The 19,845-nt window shown below is 43.3% G+C and overlaps 1 protein-coding gene across 1 annotated transcript in view; it reads left to right on the top strand.

Annotated features, from left to right (window-relative positions):
* The window catches only part of LOC118770992 (potassium voltage-gated channel subfamily H member 2-like), a 111,308-nt gene that overhangs the window by 59,927 nt on the left and 31,536 nt on the right, over positions 1-19,845 (top strand). The window contains exons 4-5 of the mRNA XM_036518815.1: positions 662-1,096; positions 1,692-1,903. Coding sequence (XP_036374708.1) covers positions 662-1,096; positions 1,692-1,903 — 647 coding nt within the window. The remainder of the gene's footprint in view (positions 1-661; positions 1,097-1,691; positions 1,904-19,845) is intronic.

Here is a 19,845-nt window from a genome sequence, read left to right as displayed (position 1 = left end):
CAGCAAATTAAGTTAAAATGTAACAAGTTTTTCAAATTACCGTGCTCATGAGGTATAAATTTTAATACATCAAACACAAATCCTGTACCCTACCTACAGCTGCACCAAAACTAATGTTTTTTAATATTTTTCAATCATATTTTACCTCCCCTGTCTCTATTTTTCTCTACCCCCTTTCTTTCCGTATCACACCTATGCTCCCTCCTTCTCCCTCTGCCTATACCTGTACTCCTGTGATTTTTATCCTTTTACCTTTCCTCTCTCTTTACCTTTACCTTTTTCTCATACTGTCTCTCCTTCTCTCACCTTCTCTTTTAACCTTCTCTCTCTCCCTCTCTCATCCTCACCCCTCCCTTTGTCCCTCCCTATCTCTCCCTCTGTCACCCTCTGTCTTAACCCTCTCTATCTCCCTCCCTCTCTCTCGCTCCCTCTGTCACCGCCTGTCCTCACCCTCACCATCTCCCACTCTCTCTCCCTTACTCCTTCTCTCACTCTCCCTTACTCCCACTCTCTCTCCCTTTATCCCTCAATCCCTCTTTCCATCTCTATCTCTCCCTCTATCTCTCTTTCCCTCTCTCTCGCTCTCCCTTTCTCTCTTTTTCTCTCTCTCTCCCTTTCTCTCTCTCCCTCACTCTCTCTCTCCCTCTCCTTCTCTCCACAGCGAGGAGGTGCGGGCTGAAACTGCGCCTCCCCCTCCTCCGCTCCGGCAGCGTCCGAAAGCAGTCCCTGCAGGACGACCCCGAGGCGGGGTGCCGGCGGGGCTCCTCCCCCCGCGCCCGCGCGGGGTCCCTGGGCGAGCTCCTGACCCCGCCGGAGCACCCGCGCCTGGGCAGCCCGGCGCTGCTGTGGCCCGAGCGCCCCCTGCTGGACAGCAAGCCGCCCTCGCCGCTCCCCCTGCCCCTCCCGCTGGCCATCCCGCAGTCCTCCTTCCAGCTGCACCGCCTGGACCCCAGCGCCTCGCTCTCCAGCTGCAGCCTGGTGCCCAGCCGCTCGCACGACAGCGTGCACAGCCTGCGCCGCGTCTCCTCCGTCGACGACATCGAGTCCCTGCGGCCCGACTGGGACAGGAGGCCGCCCGCGCGCTGCGTCAGCACAGGTAGGGGCGGGGCCGCCGCCTCGCACGGGTCTGTCAAACATTTAGAGAAAATTACAAATGTCTGAGCGCAGACACACTAAAGCATGTGCCCTGTGCGTAGAGATCTACAGATACAGTATCTTAAATGGAAATGTTACATCACTGAATCTTCAAACTGCACATACTGAATTCACAATGGCAGTTATTTAAAAAAAATCTTTTTCCACCTTTAATGCACCCCTCTTTTGGACATTGTCATCTCTTACTATGAGGGCCATTGTACTCATGCAGGAGAGTGGGGCATGGTGAATGCAATCCTCCAATATGCTCACACACCAGTATATTTCACACTGTCTGTCAGTCAGTGCAATACAGTGAGCAAAGCACCTAGTGGAGGATGGGTGTGAAAGCTGATCCGTGAAAGCTGCAGGCACCTGATGAGTCACAGAATGCCTGAGAGCAGTGATACGAGCAACCCCTGCCAACGCACCCACCCCTAACCCCGGCGGAATGAAGCCAATTTGTTCCGCAGCTGTGGGCTCCCAATGGCAGTGATGTGTCATACTCTTACAGCTGTGTGTTTCAGCTATGAGATGGACAGGTTTGTCTCTCACAGGGGTGATGAACCACAAGTCCCCCATGCCGAACTCCACGTCCGACTCGGACCTGGTGCGCTACCGCGCCCTCAGCGCCATCCCCCAGATCACCCTCAACTTCGTGGACTTCAAGCCCGACCCCTTCATCGCCCTGCCGGCGGGCGACGTGGACATCATCGCCCCGTGCAAGCTGATAGACCGCACGCACAACGTCACCGAGAAAGTCACGCAGGTAACGGCCACACGGGGGCGCTGCCGGCCCACCACAGAACGAGCCGCTGGGCGAGGAGGCAGTGTTTGCGTTTCTCCAGTAGGAGGGTTGCACTGTAGCTGACTCACACATACAGCACATTCAGCTGGCAGCTGATTGCCATGAATGAATTAAGGCTGCGTATAGGAGCTGATGTGAGCAGGTTAGCTCAGCAGCATACAGTGTCCTTCCATAGGTAGGAGGAAGTAGAGTGTACTGCTGTGCATCTATGACCGAGTGAAATGATCACTGATGACTTTTTGGTGAAATGAATTGCTGAAAATGTTTGCTCTTCTTAGCGGGGAAACAGTTATTTGAATTCTGGTTCTCACAAACACACACACACACACACACACACACGCACACACACACACACACACGCACAGGAGCATGATGACCCAATGAGACAGAGTTAGAATGCAGGGTGTGTTTTCTCATATGAAGTGTGATGAGGCCTGTATGTTCCTCCTGGCAGCTTTTGTAGCAGAGTGGCCTTTTCTTTTACAGAGCTGCACAGTGGAAAGACAGAGAATCTCTCAAGAAACAAAAAATGTTCAGGGATAAAATTTAACAAACAAGAAACATATTTTCTTATATAAAATTTTCTGACGTAAAAACATATCAAATATAGAACTTTTACAACTTCTAGGTGTAGGTTCACACATCTCAGAGAAATTGAATTGATTGAATCTGAATCGACTGGAGAAATTGGTATATGGATTGTAAAATGCTTTGGCTGCTGTTGAGCCTAGATTGTCATTGTTTAACTCCAGCCTGTTATTCCAGGATGCACTTTTATAAAAATAATGATTTTAAGGGACGTTAGGAAAATCAGAACTTTAAGGGAAACCACTGAATTCTGCAGGGTCTGTATGACAGGTGAGATCATCTGGACATGTGATTTAACATGCGCAGAGTTTAATATCTTCACCAAAGCTTTAGAGGTTCCATGTGTTGGCCAGCCGTGGGATGACTTTCATGTTCAAACAGAAAATAAGTTTGAAGGTTGGTAAAATCTTCATTACCGTGTTTATTATGAGGAAGTGCAGGAGTTTAAATTGAACTCTGAGAGAAATCTACAACGTAGAGCAGACAGTTTGGCTAGCGCCTTCTTTAGCAGAACATTGCATTTACATGAGTGTATTCTTCTGTTCAAGGATATTGTGCTCCACCTGAGATCACTGTTTGAAAGTCAATGGTAAAGCCTACAAGCACTGAAAGACCAAGCTCCTGCAGTCTGCTTTGCAGTCTTCTGTTTTCATACTGAAATGTTACTGGGCATTTCATATTGAACAATAATGAGCAAGGTAGCCAAGGAACCAAGGGGTTTATTTCTGAGTCTATATTTTGTGTGTGTGTGTGGTAAAACCTGTCAGGGATATTGACCTGCAGTCTTATTATAATTATGATTATTTCCCTTATCTCCACAAGAATTATTATCATTATGCATTTTCCAATAATTAGCCGAGAGAGATGCTCTTGCCACGATTATCCTCATATCCTGCTCAGAATGTGCTGGTCTTGTACAGGCTGGCCGGGGTTGCCATGCAGACAGGCAGTTTGTGCATCAACTGTATGGACACGTTCGTGTCAGAACTCAGGTCAGCACCTGTGAACCTGTGTACAAAGAGTACACTTTGCTTTGTTTCGATGGTGATGTAATGCAGGTATCAGAAATGCTGGTACTTGGTAGGAACTGACTGAGCACGCGCACTACAAAGAAGACCATGACCCATATTCAGCGTGCAGTGTGCTTTGAGCACTGTTTGTCATTGGTTGCCAGGTCAAGCTGAGCACGGATTGGAGATCAGGGTTACTGAATGGGGTTGGAGGAATTTCACCACTGTGATGGCCATCTAACTGCTGTTGTATTTTTCTTGAAGGGACATACTGTTTCCACAGAAGTGTCATGAATCTATAGTGTATATTTTATACACAAATGTTCTGATCCAGCAGCTTTTTTGGTGATAGCAATGTGCTGGTACATCCACCTGCATGTAGACCTACTGGTCATTTGGACCCAGGTTATTGTCAACATCTTGTACAGCACTGGATTGGGGCTATTGGTTGTTCCATATTTGCCCTCCAGGCGGCAGCACCACCCAAAGCATCTTCCAAAAGCGCAGGGAACAGTTTATGCCTTTCTGTGATACACCTTCTGACGTCGCAGTCACATCACGCCTCAGTGACATTGTCCCACTTAGATCGCTGAGTGCTCCTCTGAGACCTGACAGCTACGCGTCACTGCGCACACACAAACACACACACACACACACACACACACACACACACACACACACACACACACACACACACACACACAAACACACACTCACTCCTCTACCTGCCACAACTACAAATCTTATGGTTGAATATCATGATCACCATACTCTTTTTTGACATGCTACTTCTAAGTGTGCTAGTAATTCATACTTGTCTGATGAGTTGCCCATCTGGAATTTTCAAGGGTGTTTGTTTGACCCATGAACGGCATCGTCTCTCGAAGGGAGTCTGATTGATGTTAGCTGACGATTCAGAGTCTGTGTGGAGTCCTGATGATGATCCCCTTACTGTGTGATCTGCCAGGGAGTGTCCTTGAAGTGCCCAGATGTTTGAGTGGGCTCAGAATATGTCGCTTATATATATATGTTAGTATCAAGTTCACTGGTTTTGTCAGGAAGCACATTCAGTTTGGAAATTTTGAACCTCTGGACTACCTTAGTTACATCGTTGTCATTTATGTAGCAGATTCTCTTTTCCAGAGTGACTTACATAGGTTACAATTTTTACACATTATCCATTCATACTGCTGGATGTTTACAGAGGCGAGTCTGGGTTATGTACCTTGCCCAAGGGTACAGTAGCAGCGCCCCAGCAGGGAATCAAACCAGCAACATTTTGGTTACAAGCCCTGTTCCTTACCACTAAGCTATACTGCCCACTATAACCCCTGTAGTTAGCTGGTAGCAGTTATAGTATCACACTGATGATGTGTTATCATTGATAGCCACAGTTATCCACTATCAGTTGTCACAGTAGTTAGCCATTATCAGTTGTCACCTTAGGTATGTGTTATCAGTTATCAACTTATTGGCTATCACATATCACAGAATTTCATCATAATAATGCATTATTGGTTATCACCAGTTTAAAACTATATTATCATAACAATACAGACTCTCAGTTGCAGTGTTTGGGAGTGGATCAGAGCCCTGTGATGTTATTATTATTATTATTATTATTGTTGTTGTTGTTGTTATTATTATTATTATTGTTATCATTATTATGCTTAGCAGATGTGTTAATCAAAGTTGACTTACAAAGGTCACATTTTTACATGCTAGATACATTTACACTATTAGACATTTATTGAGGTATTTAAGTTTAATACCTTGCACAAGCGTACAACGGCAGTGACCCACCTCGAATCTGAGGCGGAAATCTTGTTGCAAGTCTGTTCTCTTAGACTTAGACTCTTAGCGCCAAAGTGTAGCGAAGAGAACTTCTGCCTAATTAACAGCTCACTGCTCTCAGCTCCCTGCAGGCAATGGGGTGAGGTGGAGGGTATGTTTAATACATTTCTAAGTCCCTCAGTGGGACTCTTTCCAGAGCTCTGCTAACAGAAGGTCCTACAACAGAGGTAACGTCATAATAAGAGTACATTCACAGCACCCATGAGAAAGTTCAGTATGTGTGATCCCTCACTCAGGGATTACAGTCTGTATGAACCAACACAAAAATGCCAAGTTACTCATATATACTACTCATATATACATATGTACAAAGTCTCTGTAAGTCAGGAGACACACATTTAAGAAAAGGTGTGTTATTGATATAAAAATGAAACCAAATGACACCAAACAATTTGGGCAACATTACCTCACAAAAAGTGGGCAAATGCAATTCCAAAGCAGCCGTAAATTCTTGTGTGTAACTTGGTCTTGTGTTTTCTTTTTTTAGATGTGTCAGGACAAGGACAAATTCAGCAGCATGATGTTTTTGAAAGTTGTAAATAATTTGTAATGCAATATATAACTAGAGGCAATTCATGCCTAGACTTGTTTTTTGTAATAAATCTGACAGAATTTACAGTGTTGATGTAGTGGAGCAACTGTGAACTGTGAAGGTATATTGGCAAGTCAAAACCACCTCCTGCAAATTCAGGGTTTTCAATTTTAGATGAACTGATTTTAATAAGATGAGAGAGAAGGAGCACCGTTGATTAGGTAACACTTCTCAGAACTGTTAATGAGAATCCATCCAAATTCAAACAAACTATTCTCAACCTGAATTATAAACTTCAGTAAACATAATAAATAAGGAAAATACATCAAATAAATGGTCTCCATGGTGGTTAAGTAAATCCTTATGGAAGAGTTTAATGTAGGAGAAGAGACTATACAAAGTATATTAAAAAGAAAATTCAGAGAGTAATAACGTAGTATATAGTTGAATCCTTGAAAAAAAAATGTATCATGAGAGATAGTCAACATAGTTGTCACAGGGCGAGATGATGCTTAACAAATCTTCTGGACTTCACAGAGGAAACTACCAAGTATAGTGTGAGAGACTTTTTTTGTTTCAAATGCTTTTGCATCTTCAGATGCTCGGACCCTTGTTAAGAGAGAGTTATGTACAATACGTATCAGGACATTTTGATGAAAACCTGGTTCCCTCAGTGAAGAAGCTCAGCCAAGAGGTTGGCTGAAAATGGACATTCCAGCATGACAATGATCACAGCATTGATGAAATATAAAAAGAAACTGTTAACATCACAAATGTTACAAAATAATGTCACAAATTATCAGCAAGATTTTTACAAAAATCGAGCAATTGGTGTAGTTGGGAACACGGAATATGTGGAAAGCCACAGAATAGGTACTCCTCATATATGTCCAGGATTGTCTTTAGGACACCATGTTCAGTTTCGGTAGTGGCAGGCCCATTTGGGGAGTTGAACACACATATAGGGGTCCTCTAAGGCTGTCTCCAGTAGGCGTGTCCCACCCGTTTGGGGTGTGGTCTCTGTAACAGCATCTAGGAGGGAGCAGATGTGTCCCTCACTTTGAGTTCAGGAAGCTCTTTTAGCTGCTCTATAAAGAGTTCTCTAACAGAAGCACACAGTTGGTGCCCTGCTGGCCCATTTTAAAAGCGTTCACCCCATTAATCACTGTGGGGTGGCCACAGCTCATTGGCTTCACCCATTACAGCAGAGCCGTGGAATAGGTAATGATTAGGGCCTAAATATGGGGTCAAAATATAAATGGAATCGACCAGGCCTCATTCAAGCCAGGGCTTCATCTCTGTCTTTAAGAGTTTAGTCACTTTTTGTCCCTTTGTCACTTCACCTGGTTGTCTTGGGAACATAATGAAAGTACTTATGATGAAACACTCATATTTTAGGCACTGATATTTGTTTTTGAATTCCATCACTGGCTGCATACACATATACACGCAATGACATTTTCCATTTCAGATATCCAGTCTCGTCTGGTATGCTCTGGTAAATTTACAATGTAAGTAAGCCTGAATATCATCCATAATTTGCTTCAATTTTGTAAAAGTGTGTTTGGATTCGATGCCCTCCACCCTCTGTCCCACAAAAAAAAACAAAAACAATTGTGATTTGACCAACACCCTCCCCTCTCTGTTTCAGCCCCTCTCCGTTTCAGCCCCTCTCCCATCGCCACAGCGACACGTGTGCCATGGGTCTTCCCTGTCCTTCTCTTCACCCCTCTATCTTTACCTCCGGTCACTGCGTCTGTCCCTCCTGCGCGGCTCTGCTCTCCTCTGGCCACTCCCCTCCTCCCCTCTTCGTTCCCAGCATGCCTCTGGGCAGAGCTGCTGCACATGGCTGAAAGACAGCAGAGCCTGGCATTCAAAAGCACGACCTCGCACTGCGTTTGTTTTTGACAATGTCACATGTACAGTGGTGACACATAATAAACGTGCTTATAGATGTACTGACCATATCACATGTTTTTTTTTTTGAAAAATTAGAAGGGGATAGATTACTACTAACCAGGTGGCTGTGTTTGAAATTGATGTGACCTCATTTGTGGCTTATTGCATATTTTATCTGTAGGGTAATGCTCAGTGTTATGGTAGTGACGTAAAAGTTGCAGAAAGCGTCTTCTGGGAGAAATCTTTCAATAACATGAAAAAATGCTAAATTTAGCTGCCTTTTCCCTCTAGATATTGTTTAAGGACTGTGGCATTTATTTAACTAATGTGAAAGAAAAAATTCCAAAATATATATATGTATCAGACCTGCAGACACCTCCGTTGCATAGAAAATAGCAAAAACTTTAAATGCCAGAATTGATTTAAACTGATATTTAAATGAGCTATGAACAAACTTTTTTTTGAAAATAACTGCCCCAAGTCTGCACACCTGTGAAGGCACAAATTGAACCATTTCTGTGGATACAGAGTATAACCCACCAACCAATGGCTGCCATTCCAATTTGTATCTATCTGTTATCTTAATATTTCCCACTCAAAACATTTGTACAGCTTTAAATTAAGCAGCTGTTTAAAATGGACAGTTTGGAAATATGCATGTGTGTGTGGGGCAGCTGTCATAACTGTGTGTATTTGTGAAATTGTTTATGTGAGAATGTGTGTGCGCGTGTAAGAGACCGAGAGTGTGCGTGGAGAAGTTGCTGTAGTAGTGTGTATATCCGTTTGTATGGGTAAACTGCAACAGAGACAAGACACACCATCATTAACTGTGACCCCACTTCCAGAGAACTGTCTGTATAAATATCATCCTAAATGCCAGGAGAGCTCAGAGTCTCCCAGCACACACGTAACTGGCCCTATGGTGCACTTCCAAATTTCCACAGGAGCTGATCCAGTCGAAGTTACGGCAATCTCAGCAGTTGAGCGCCAAGGTTTCCTTGTCAGGATTTGACAAGGAAACTGCCATATAGAAAACAGATAGAATTCTTTTTTTTATGACTAACATTTTTATAACTAAGTTTTTTATTTTCTTTTATATTTGTATATATGTTACAAAATAATATACACTTCAAAATCAGCCATTTTCTCCCCATTTTTTCATGTACACATCTAATCTTCCAAATAGTTTATATGACATTCTCTCATATGCTGCCACTGGACCTGAAGCTATCACACTATGATACAGTCTTGACTAGAATAGACTTTCACCTCTTACAGGAACACAAGCCCTGAAGTCTCATTCCCTTTGTGATGTGGCTGGTGGCTTTTGTTTTGGATTGGTTTTGTATGGATTACCTTTTACAGTGTGTGACATTTGGACCAGGTGGCTGCGTTTGTTCGATGTTCAACATCTGTGTAATTGCATGTGCTCTGGTCCCCTCCTAAGCCTTGGGCACTGTTGTTGTGGCGGGAACCGTGGGCTTGGGGCGGGGTCGTGTCTTTGTGCGGCCCTGTGATTAATAATGCATGGCGCCGTGTGGCGGAGGTGCTGAAGAGACCTGTCAACAACAAACCAGTGGCATGAAGCCGGCCTCTGTGGCTCGCCTCGTTTAGCGGCCTGCTCTCCTGCCATCTGCCCGGGCGGCCGGCGCGTGCCGTCTGCGGCTCATCCCGGTGCTGACAGATCGGGCTCGGCGCTGCGTGGCCCGCCTCCTCACCCGGTCTTTCACGAGCCTTCGACCGTGCTGGCGGCCCGCGTTCTCCAGGCACGCTATGATACGGGCATCACGTGACTGTGGACATTAGACCGCGTTATCCCGTCCTTCACAGTAATTATGCACACGCAATTACACTAAACAGCACACCTACAGCTCCTCTGGCATCAGTGTGCACAGCCCTGGAAAGACAAACATAAACACAAACACAGACCCATCTGTTAGTGCAATAAGGTTGGCCGTCTCATTCCAGCTAGCTTCCTTTGCATTGTGTTGTGTAAATGCAAGTAAACATGTAATTAGTTAAGTGTTAACGCCCTGGGGATGTGTGGCAGGTGGATATTTGTATATTATCGTAAGTCTGTTGTCTGCATTCTTTTCAGCATCTATGATTGGTAACATGGCAGTTGTATTACAGAGCACCTTTGTGGCTGTCTTTGTATGTGTGGTTGGATGAGGTGTATAGTAATTAGTGGAAGGATAAGATGATACATGAAGAGGCACTGTAACGCCCATAAAGTTAGGAAAATGCTTGCGTGGAAGAGTTGGTGTAGAGTTGTTGGAGTTGGTGTTGAATCAATACAGATGTGTCCTGACCTGTTCACTGAAAGAGACAGTGCTATAAGACTGGTAACCACACTTCCCTCAGACTTGCAGTGACCCCACTTTCCTCAGACTCTCTGTGACCCTGCTGTCATATTTGTGCCCTCCATATTTATTGACACCCCCCATTAATAGGTAAAACATAATAAGAAATGTGGGGAGGCGTCTGTGTAGTTCCAGAAGTTTCCAAAAAAGGCATAATATAGATGCAGATTTATTTTTGTTGAATTTTATTGAAAAGATTTAAAATGTCAAAGTCATAAATAAGCATGACCTGCATGTTTTCTGTAATACAAGTAATGGTTAGAAAACAGTTGTGCAATACTATTAAGCTTTCACAGCTTACAGTTTTTACATATCATCCATTTATACAGCTGGATATTTACTGGGGTAATTTGTGTTAAATTCTTTTCCCATGGGCACAATAGCAGTGTCCCACTTGGGAATTGAGCAGGGGTTATGACCCCACTATACCACACTATGGGGGCACAGCGCATGTACAGCTATGGTGGGTGATCAATGCACTTTCAGATGCCACTGAGGAAGCAACAAATATCATGTACTAGCCAGAGATGTTTGAATGCATCACCACCAGTCAAAGAGAAATGTAGTCAGTAAACATGTGCAAGGGGTCTTGAAAAACTTTTTTGAAAAAGCTTAAAAAGCATAAAGATTTTTTAATTTCTCAGTTCCAAAATATACATGTGAAAAAGGCAATCCTCCAAACAAGAAAAGTAAGTTAGAATGGAAATGAAAAGGACTGATCTTAACATTCCTTACACATTTTTGTAGTTTTCTAGCTTTTCAGTACCACAGGTACATCCAACACTTCCCTTTGTTCTTCCTCCATTTCCTGTCACACTCTACTTCCTTCCCTTTCTGTCCTACATGGGTGTGTCTCTGGGTGTGGTCAAGAGTAAACTGGGCATGCCCCTAGGGCCAAACCTGCACATTTTATAGGTTACATTTTATAGGCTTATAAAAGCTGATATGGCATGTTTTCCCCTTTCTCCCTCTCTGCTGGAGTTCTATGTGGGCTCTGGAATACACATCGATCAAAGAGAAATAGGGCTGGAAATGAAGGGAATAGCTAGGTTCAGAAAACCTACAGGGAGATATTTTGCGGGAGATATTTTCCACTGAAAGATGATCTATTGCACATATGATGTTTTTAGACCAGGGGCAGATAAATATTGTATACACTGCTAGATTCTGCCTTGCAGTCATGTAATGAATTTATATGACTCAGTTGATTATTGTCGTTTCTCCCCTGTGGAGTATTATAGACTGCTTTTGCGTTACATGTTACAGTTTGTCAGTTTGTTTGAATCAAGGTTTATAAATTGCTTAATTTTATTTTCAGGGGAAAATAGAATCACATCCAATTCTTTTAGCAATCTGTAGCAACACGCTTGCGGCTAAAGGGAAATAAATGATCCAGTGGAGATAAAATGATCACCTTGGCTGCTTCGTCGTGGCATTGTGGGTAATAGGGTAGAATGAGAACACAAAGCACAAGTCTGAAAGAAGCCTGAAGTGTCTCAGAGTCAGTCCTGATATAAAGGACATTTCCCAACCCAGGGAAAGAGTTTGGTTGGATGTAGCACATAGAGATGTAACATTTACAAATCAGCCTTGACAAAGCAGTGTGCATAGTGTGACCAGATAAACATAAATACCTATTAAATGAAGGTTAGATGATCATTGTAAGGTGAAAGACTGGCATTGTTTCATAAACACTTTATGAGCACTTTAAAGAGTCACCTTTTTCACAGCTGTGATATTTCAGGAAGGACGAGAATGTCTTTGGTGTATTTTTTATACAGCAAAAATCGATAATGTTAAAACAACATGTAGGTCAAGCATTTTGACAAACCATTAACTTACTGACTGACGACTGGAACACCTGCCACATCACTCACTTTGTCGACTAATTACTACACGATGCACATACAGTAAATACATACACTGCTGTCTTATTAAAGTAGTTCAGATTTACATCACTGTCGCATTGTCAACCCGGTCCCGCTAGGTGCTTGATTTATGTCATGTCACAGAGTGAGTTAATTGAGTTAATTGGCTGGAGGTAAAAATGCAGATGTGTCATAGTGATGTCGCAAGCGTGCACATGGTGGCACTTCAGTCAAACAGCTGTGGCCCTCCTGTCGTCATTGTGAGGGGTTGATGGAGCAGTTAGCGTGTCACTTGTGGCCCTCTCTTGTGACGATACTGAAGTCTGAAGCTCTCAGAGGAAAAGCCTGAAGGAGTATTTAGACTACAGAGGACCTCATCTGGCATGTTGTTGTGCTAGGCCTGAGAGCTGACTCTTGTTAGCCAGGCTAACATGAAATTAATTTCCCCCTGAAAGAGAACGTGATGTTTGCTGATAGGCAGTTGGATTGTTCGTCAGTTCAGCCTTTGTTTCATTGCAATAAATAGTCAACGTGTAAAGAAGTTTCATTACCTGGCATTCATTGGACAGCTATTTAAGCATTTCATGGATTCCAATTCCATTATCATTTTTATTAATTTCATTATTAATTTTGGCAGAAATATATGCAAGAAAAGAAGGTCAAGAAAAACTTGGCGCCAAAATCATGACATTCTTATTCAGGGCACTTTTTGGCTCTGTGTTTATATTAACATTTTGTCACTTACCAGACGCTCTCTTTTAAAGTACATTTAATGTTACATTTACATTTTCGACATCCAGCATAAGATCCAGAGCAACTCCTAAAGTCAAGCACTAAGTGCATCCAACAAAATGACACAAAGCATTACCCAAACAATGACATCACCATCCACACACCAATAAGCACCAGTGGCAAAAACGAAGCTGAAACCACAAGTACACACCTGGCCCAACATGAAATTGCAACACTGTACAACCAACAGAAGGACTGATCAACACAACACAACACATGCCCTAAAGTCAAACTTCCACTTAACTTAACAAATGGGTTTGCAGCCACCTGAGAGGGGGATCCTAAACTAAGAGCTCATTAGACTAGCAGTTCAAATGCACATGCATAATCAACCTGTAATGCAATTGCTATGCAACTCGTAGCTATGTCTTACATCTTACACATTCTAAATTTTCTTTCTACAGCCTGATGATACACAGAGTACTCCTTGCTCCTAGTTCATCCTTACTCCTGTGTCCATTGGAGAATCTGAACACAGCACCCCCAGATTCAGAATCCAGTGGCCTACCCCCATCCCTGTGGCACTGTGGTGCTGCTGTGCCATGTCGTGGTTTACATTTTATTTTTGGTGGTGTTTGGGGAGGGGGGGGGGGGGGTGATGAACACCCCTCCCTCTTCCCACGGCAGGAGTCCGTGGCTCAAAACTGCCTACTTCAGCACAGCTGCAGGAAGTGGAGCACCGAGCGGACCCTTCGCTCCGAACACGAAAGGAAAGCCATCGTTTGTTACCCCCACCAGGGGGGCGGAGCCGTGGAGCTGTGGCATAATGGTACCACGCCTCACAGAGCTGGATGTGCTCTTTCACACAGCTCCCAGTCTGGGACAGTGAGCAGTAAGGAGCAAAATAATAATAACAGATACCCAATAGTAACACCAGCTCTCTGTCTGTGTTAGTGTAGTATTGTTTTCATGGCGCTTTCTGGGTCATTGTTGTTTAATGGCAGAAAGATGAAGAGCCTCAGGTTGTCAGATGACTCAAACGGGCAGTCGCACGTAAGTCCCCAGTTTTGTTTTGGTTTCTCTGTTAATTATTTCAGTTTCTTTTTTGTGATCAAGTTTTCATAATTAAGTAATAATACTGTGGGATCAGGACTTATAGCATGTCCCATCATATGTGACAATATGGAGGACGTAGTCTCCCAAAATTCATGCACTTACTTTTGTTCCCAAATTATGCGATAACCCTGCGCATGGTTTGTGTTGCAGGACTTATTTAAGAGATCACCAACCTTCCTCCTTTTTTTGGAGATCACTAAGGGTCCCTCCTTATTTTCTGAGTGTGCACGGTGACCTTTGTCTCTTTGTCCAATCCCCAGAAATGGTTATTCAAAAAAAATGCCCATGCCTCATTGCTCTCACACCTCCCCTAAGCGCTATCAGAAAGAACCCAGTGTTCTGTGAGATCAATTTGCAATAATTTTGTTTAATAGATACAATTCCTATTATGCTCGTATCATTGCGCAATACTATGACTCATTTTCTAGTGTCACTCTCAACAGTGTGTGCAGAGCAGATATAATAAATGTATCATCCTTGTATGCAGTCAAGGACATCCACGTGACACTCTGGCATATGGCTGAAAAATCCATCTGAGATTGTTTAGCGTTACTAGATAACCAAGACTAAACTTCTAAACAGGTGTTGTAACTGTATGAGATGGTTGGTTTATAAGAATAAGAATAAGAATAAGAAATACTTTATTAATCCCGAAGGAAATTTGTAGTGGAAGTATTACTCTAGTCTAAATATGAGGGCCTAAACATGATGATATTTATATATATTTTGATGACATTGGGCGCCACTTGAATTGACTGATATCTAGCCTAAAGGAAAAGAAATGTGACCTGGTCAGTCAAGAAGTGTTGTGAGGCAAGACCTTGTCTGGATCACTAGCCTGAGCGGTCCAGACTGAGTGGTCCCCCCCCCCCCCCCCCCTTCTGGGAGCAGTCGTATGACAGCTGACGAAGGGAAATGTCACCTTCACAGAAACAGGAAAGGACTAAGGACAAGGGGAATGGGTTAAACAACTCTGTGTGCCAGAGATCATTTGATAAATTGCTAGATCTTTTAGTCATTTCAGACATCACACATCTGATCCTTCACTGGCCATATATCAAAGCTCACTTCTATAGGCTGTACTTGGCTGTCAGCACTTTGATGTTTTGTTAATGAACTCAACAGCTAATCTCCATGCTTTTGGTTTTGCATGATTTGTAACTGATTGCATTAGTTTTGCATTAAATTTGCAAAATCCAATTTAAAACCAACCAATACTGTAACTGAAATCATTATCACTCTGAATTAAATGTTGGTAATCACCAACAGATACCTTTTAAACACCTTGCATAATTTCTATTTTTAATCAAACACCACTTGCCATGCTGTCAGGGTAGATATTGCATCAGGCTTTCTGCCAGATCTGGAAAATCTCCACCGCAGTATGACCTGCTGCATTGTGCCAAAATATCACTGAACCCTGAATATTCACAACTACTTTGTAATTTTTTTTATCACCACCCATAACCTTCCTGCACAGGGCAACGTGCTAGTGCAGTAGGAACAAAAATTGTAAAACCAGCACAGGGGGCAATTTTGGAAATTTTGCTGAATGCATTGACGTGAATTACCAAAAGCAGTTGTGCAGCATGCGCTTACAGTCTGTGTTCAGTTTGTGTTCCATTAAACTCAAGCCATTAGCTGGAAAGCTGGAATGAAAATGTGCAGGAAAGAGAGCCTGCATGGTCCTTTCACACTACACATCACCTCTTTAAAGAGAATAGTCCTTTCTCACTGCACCTCCATTATTTAGAGAGCATGGTCCTTTCATACAACAGCTCTCTTCTGTAAAGAGCATGGTCCCTTCCTACTACACCTCTCCTCTTTGAAGATCAGGGTCCTTTTACATTACAGTGCTCATCTTTAAAGAGCATGCTTCTTTCACACTACATCTCTCAGTTAAAGAGCTTGGTACAGGGCGAAAGTACTCCATGTGCATCACTCACTGTAGCTGTGTTGCTGCTAGCAGTGTGCCCCCACCAAGGTGAGGCCGTGCCTAATGGTTCTGGTGGGGGTTGGAACATGCATCATTAGGGAGCAGGGTTTCAGCTACACGAGCCTGGTTGGTAGGAAGGTGATTCTCTCTTTTGTGTGCGTCGGCCCAGTCGCCGCCACAGGTGTGAGGTGACTCACTCTCAGACAGACACCTCAGCACGACCTCTTGACTGCCAACGCAGAGGAAAATAGCAGTTTCCATCCTGCTTAAAAATCCCGTCCCTTGCATCAATTAAAGAGCATGCTCTTTTCACACTACACCTGTCCTCTTTAAAGAGCATGCTCCTTTCACACTACACCTGTCCTCTTTAAAGAGCATGCTCCTTTAACACTACACCTGTCCTCTTTAAAGAGCATACTCCTTTCACACTACACCTGTCCTCTTTAAAGAGCATGCTCCTTTAACGCTATATCTCTTATTTAAAGAGCATAGTCCTTTCACTCTACACCTCTCCTCTTTAAAGAGCATGGTCCTTGCACACTCCGTGCTGCACCCACCCAGCCCCTGAAGAGATTATGGTTCCTTCACCCATGTTAATATGACCATATTTGCATATCTTAGTACTTCATTGTCTTCCCATAGTCCCTTTGCGATTGTAATTCAGTGACGTTGTGCAGTTGTAATATAGGAGACTATCGCTATCTGATATCCTGGTACTGATTTCCTGTTGCTACTCCATTGAGAAGAGGAATTACGAGATCCTGCTTGGAAGACCTCTTTGCATTGCATACTGAGAGGCAATTACCTGCGTGACAGGAGCGCTCTTTGCGCAGAGGGCGCTGAAATTAAATTGTCGGGGTGAAATTCACGGCTATGGGCACTGCAGGTGATTTCCCCTGATGGCCTTGCATTAGAAGATAACAGGAGCACACTCGTCTGGGAATGGGCGGCAGGCATTTAAGATAGATAATTATTTTCGATACCAAACACAGCTCAGAAATATGACTAGTCTTGGTCACATGGTAAATTATGAAACAAACACAGAAGATGCTCCTGGCCTTGTGCCGTTAAGAAATGTGCCTCTTCCAGTTGTACCCTCTCAAAACATGCGCAGTATTATAATGCAGGGAATGAATAGAATGGCTTGGATTTTTCCATGGTGAAAACCTCAACCAATGATAGATTGCAACCTTCATCTATACCATGACCTTTTACAGCAAACCTTGTACAAATAATGACATTGAGTTACAAAGAGAAAATTTAAAAAAAAAACTTGGAAAAAGTACAAATTCTGCCACCCCGGTGCTCTCAGTGTCCCTCCAACAGTACAGGGCCAAAGTACTGTGTGTCCATCAGTCACTGTAGTTGTGTTGCTGCTAGCAGTGTGCCCCACCAAGGTGAGGCCGTGCCTAATGGGTCCATGGGGATTCAAACACACGTCATTAGGGAGCAGGGTTTCGACCGCACACTGCCAGCCGGTTAGGACGGTCACTCTCCCTTTCGTGCTCGCCGGCCCTGTCACCGCCACAGGTGCGAGGTGACTCACTCTCGGACAGACACCTCGGCACGACCTCCTGACTGCCGACGCTGAGGAAAATAACAGTTTCTGTCCTGCTTAAAAATGCAGCTGCTTATATAAACCGAGAGATGACTAAGGTGCAGATCTCTCAATTACAGAGGCCAAGAGCTGCTTTTCCGATTCTACCCGACATTTCCTAGGGCCAGCGGACTTAAAATAACTACCATCCTGCGCCCTTAATGCGGGCGGCAGGAGTCGTGGGGGTGCAGCCCAGGCAGTTCGAGTTGAGCCGTAAAAAACCAATAGCACTAACTCATGTCGATACGGGGCGGGGTTAGAGGACGCGCTAGCTATCTCCCTAATATAACGGAATAATGAGATCCTCCTTCCCTGTCTTCCCGGGTCGTCCCAGCCAAGGCAGCTGGGTAATTGCGGGAGCAGGACAGAGGCTCAATCCATTTTCTAGATTAGTGATATATTTATTCTGCTCGCCTGGCTTTATTATAGCAAAGGAGCGGCATCATTCAACACCCTCCTCCCACCTGTCTCCTGCTCGCAGCAGAGTGGGAGGCCCATGTGGGGAATACAGCTGAAACAGTAAATTATATGCGGTGACCCATTAACGCCAAACAATGGCGATGAGAAAACAGAGGGAATTTCTATGTTGTTCTTTCTGTCAATAGTACCATTGTAGAGGTCTATGCCTTTAGGACAGTCACTTGCAATACTACACTATGGCTTATGTCCGTGTAATATAATACTTTAATACACTTTAATACTGCTGTACTGTAGTATGTTTGGATTTAGTTTATGTCACTGTAATGTGATACTACAGTATTTTAATATTATAATACTACAGTATATCTTCGTTTAGTTTACGTCCGTGTAATATAATGCTACAGTATTTTAATGCTGTAATACCATAGCTTCTTGTCTTGGATTAGTCTATGTCGATCTTGGGATCTTATTTGCTTTTGTCAAGCAGAAGGCCTCTTTTTATCTGTGTGTCTGTTTTTGCTTCACTTGTTTGGTGAGCTGCTGTACAGCACAGTATATGCAGGGTTAACTCAGTGATGTGACTTTTCCCCTGATACTGTTTCTTATTGAAGGGGTGTAGTGTGGTGCATGGTGCTTCAAGTACACTTCAGGAACACTTGTATTGCTCAGAAATTCAGCACTTTTCTGTTTACACTGCATAGCTATTGAATTGGAAATATTTAAGGAGATGTCCTCATCTGATGTAATAATAATCACCGCTCTAATATTCACGTTGCAAAATATTTATGCTTCAAAGGCTTAAATTATGTGAGTATGAATTTTTGTCTTTGAGGCAAGGAAGCAGTATCCAGTGTGTGTGAAGCAGAACCTGAAGCAAATGAGAGAGATAGAGAGCAACAGTAATGTTCCTAATCATGAATATGCCTCAGAGATGATCGACGATGCAAAACTGGGGTTGCAAAAGTGCCTGAGAGACTATCGAAAATTGAGATGTGTGCATCAGCATATTTTGTATCTGAAAAAAGATGAAACAAGGGGTGTTGATTATGTAGGACACCCTCGCCGCTGGGCCACTCAGCAAATGATTGGAGGAAATGCCTGTACTCCTCCACCCACCTGATTAACACATGGGTTTGGTGATGAAATGGAGCTCTGTCCTGTGCACCTCTCTGGGCTGTTTCAGCCATGACACCCAATGATGAACATGATAATTAGCCTGTGTGCATTATATAGGCGATTGAAAACAGGGCCTATGGTGCATGTACAAACAAGCAAATATCTGCACTCAGGACCTAATTTAAACCAGCCATGCATATCGTTATGCAAAGAAAGGGGTCTGTTGTCTAGCAGCTCTCAGTGATGGTGCTTTCTTTCCTGCAAATTGTCACAAGATAAATTTGCATTCTTGCAATTACTCTGATGTCAAGCAGGCAACACTTTTAAAATGCAAGTTCGCGCTGTAATATTTTTTTTTGAGACACAAACACAAAGACACATAAATCCATTCAAACTCATTTACCTAACAGTGTCAGTGTCTTTGAGTGGAATGCTAACCCTTGAACAGGTCAGATCACCACAGATGACTACTTCCATCATTATTCCGTGTACCTCTCTAATTCCTCCAGGATGTATCATAGATAAATTCTGCATAACATACTGTATTTTCTCCTTTGCTTGTGGCAGTGTCGCATGTGACGTCCCAAAATATACCAAACATTTGGATATATTATAAACCAAAAACGGGTTGAGTTGCCAGTTTACACTACTTACAGTATATATCTCTTAATGTCTTGTATTTGTTATGTGACTGTGACAGTATTGGCAAATAGGAAGGATATTATATGGGCTATCTGTAAAAACATTTACAACTTATAAACTATTCTGAGACACGCATGCTGATGGCCCTGGCTCTCGTATATCTGAAGAGGCCACATTCCAGCAGTTGTCTGGAGAGCCAGGAGGAGGGTCCTCTCTTTCAGAGTGAAGGG

The sequence above is a fragment of the Megalops cyprinoides genome, chromosome 24 (assembly GCF_013368585.1).
Source record: "Megalops cyprinoides isolate fMegCyp1 chromosome 24, fMegCyp1.pri, whole genome shotgun sequence".
NCBI classification, from domain to species: domain Eukaryota; kingdom Metazoa; phylum Chordata; class Actinopteri; order Elopiformes; family Megalopidae; genus Megalops; species Megalops cyprinoides.
This window is presented reverse-complemented; position numbering and strand designations above follow the sequence as displayed.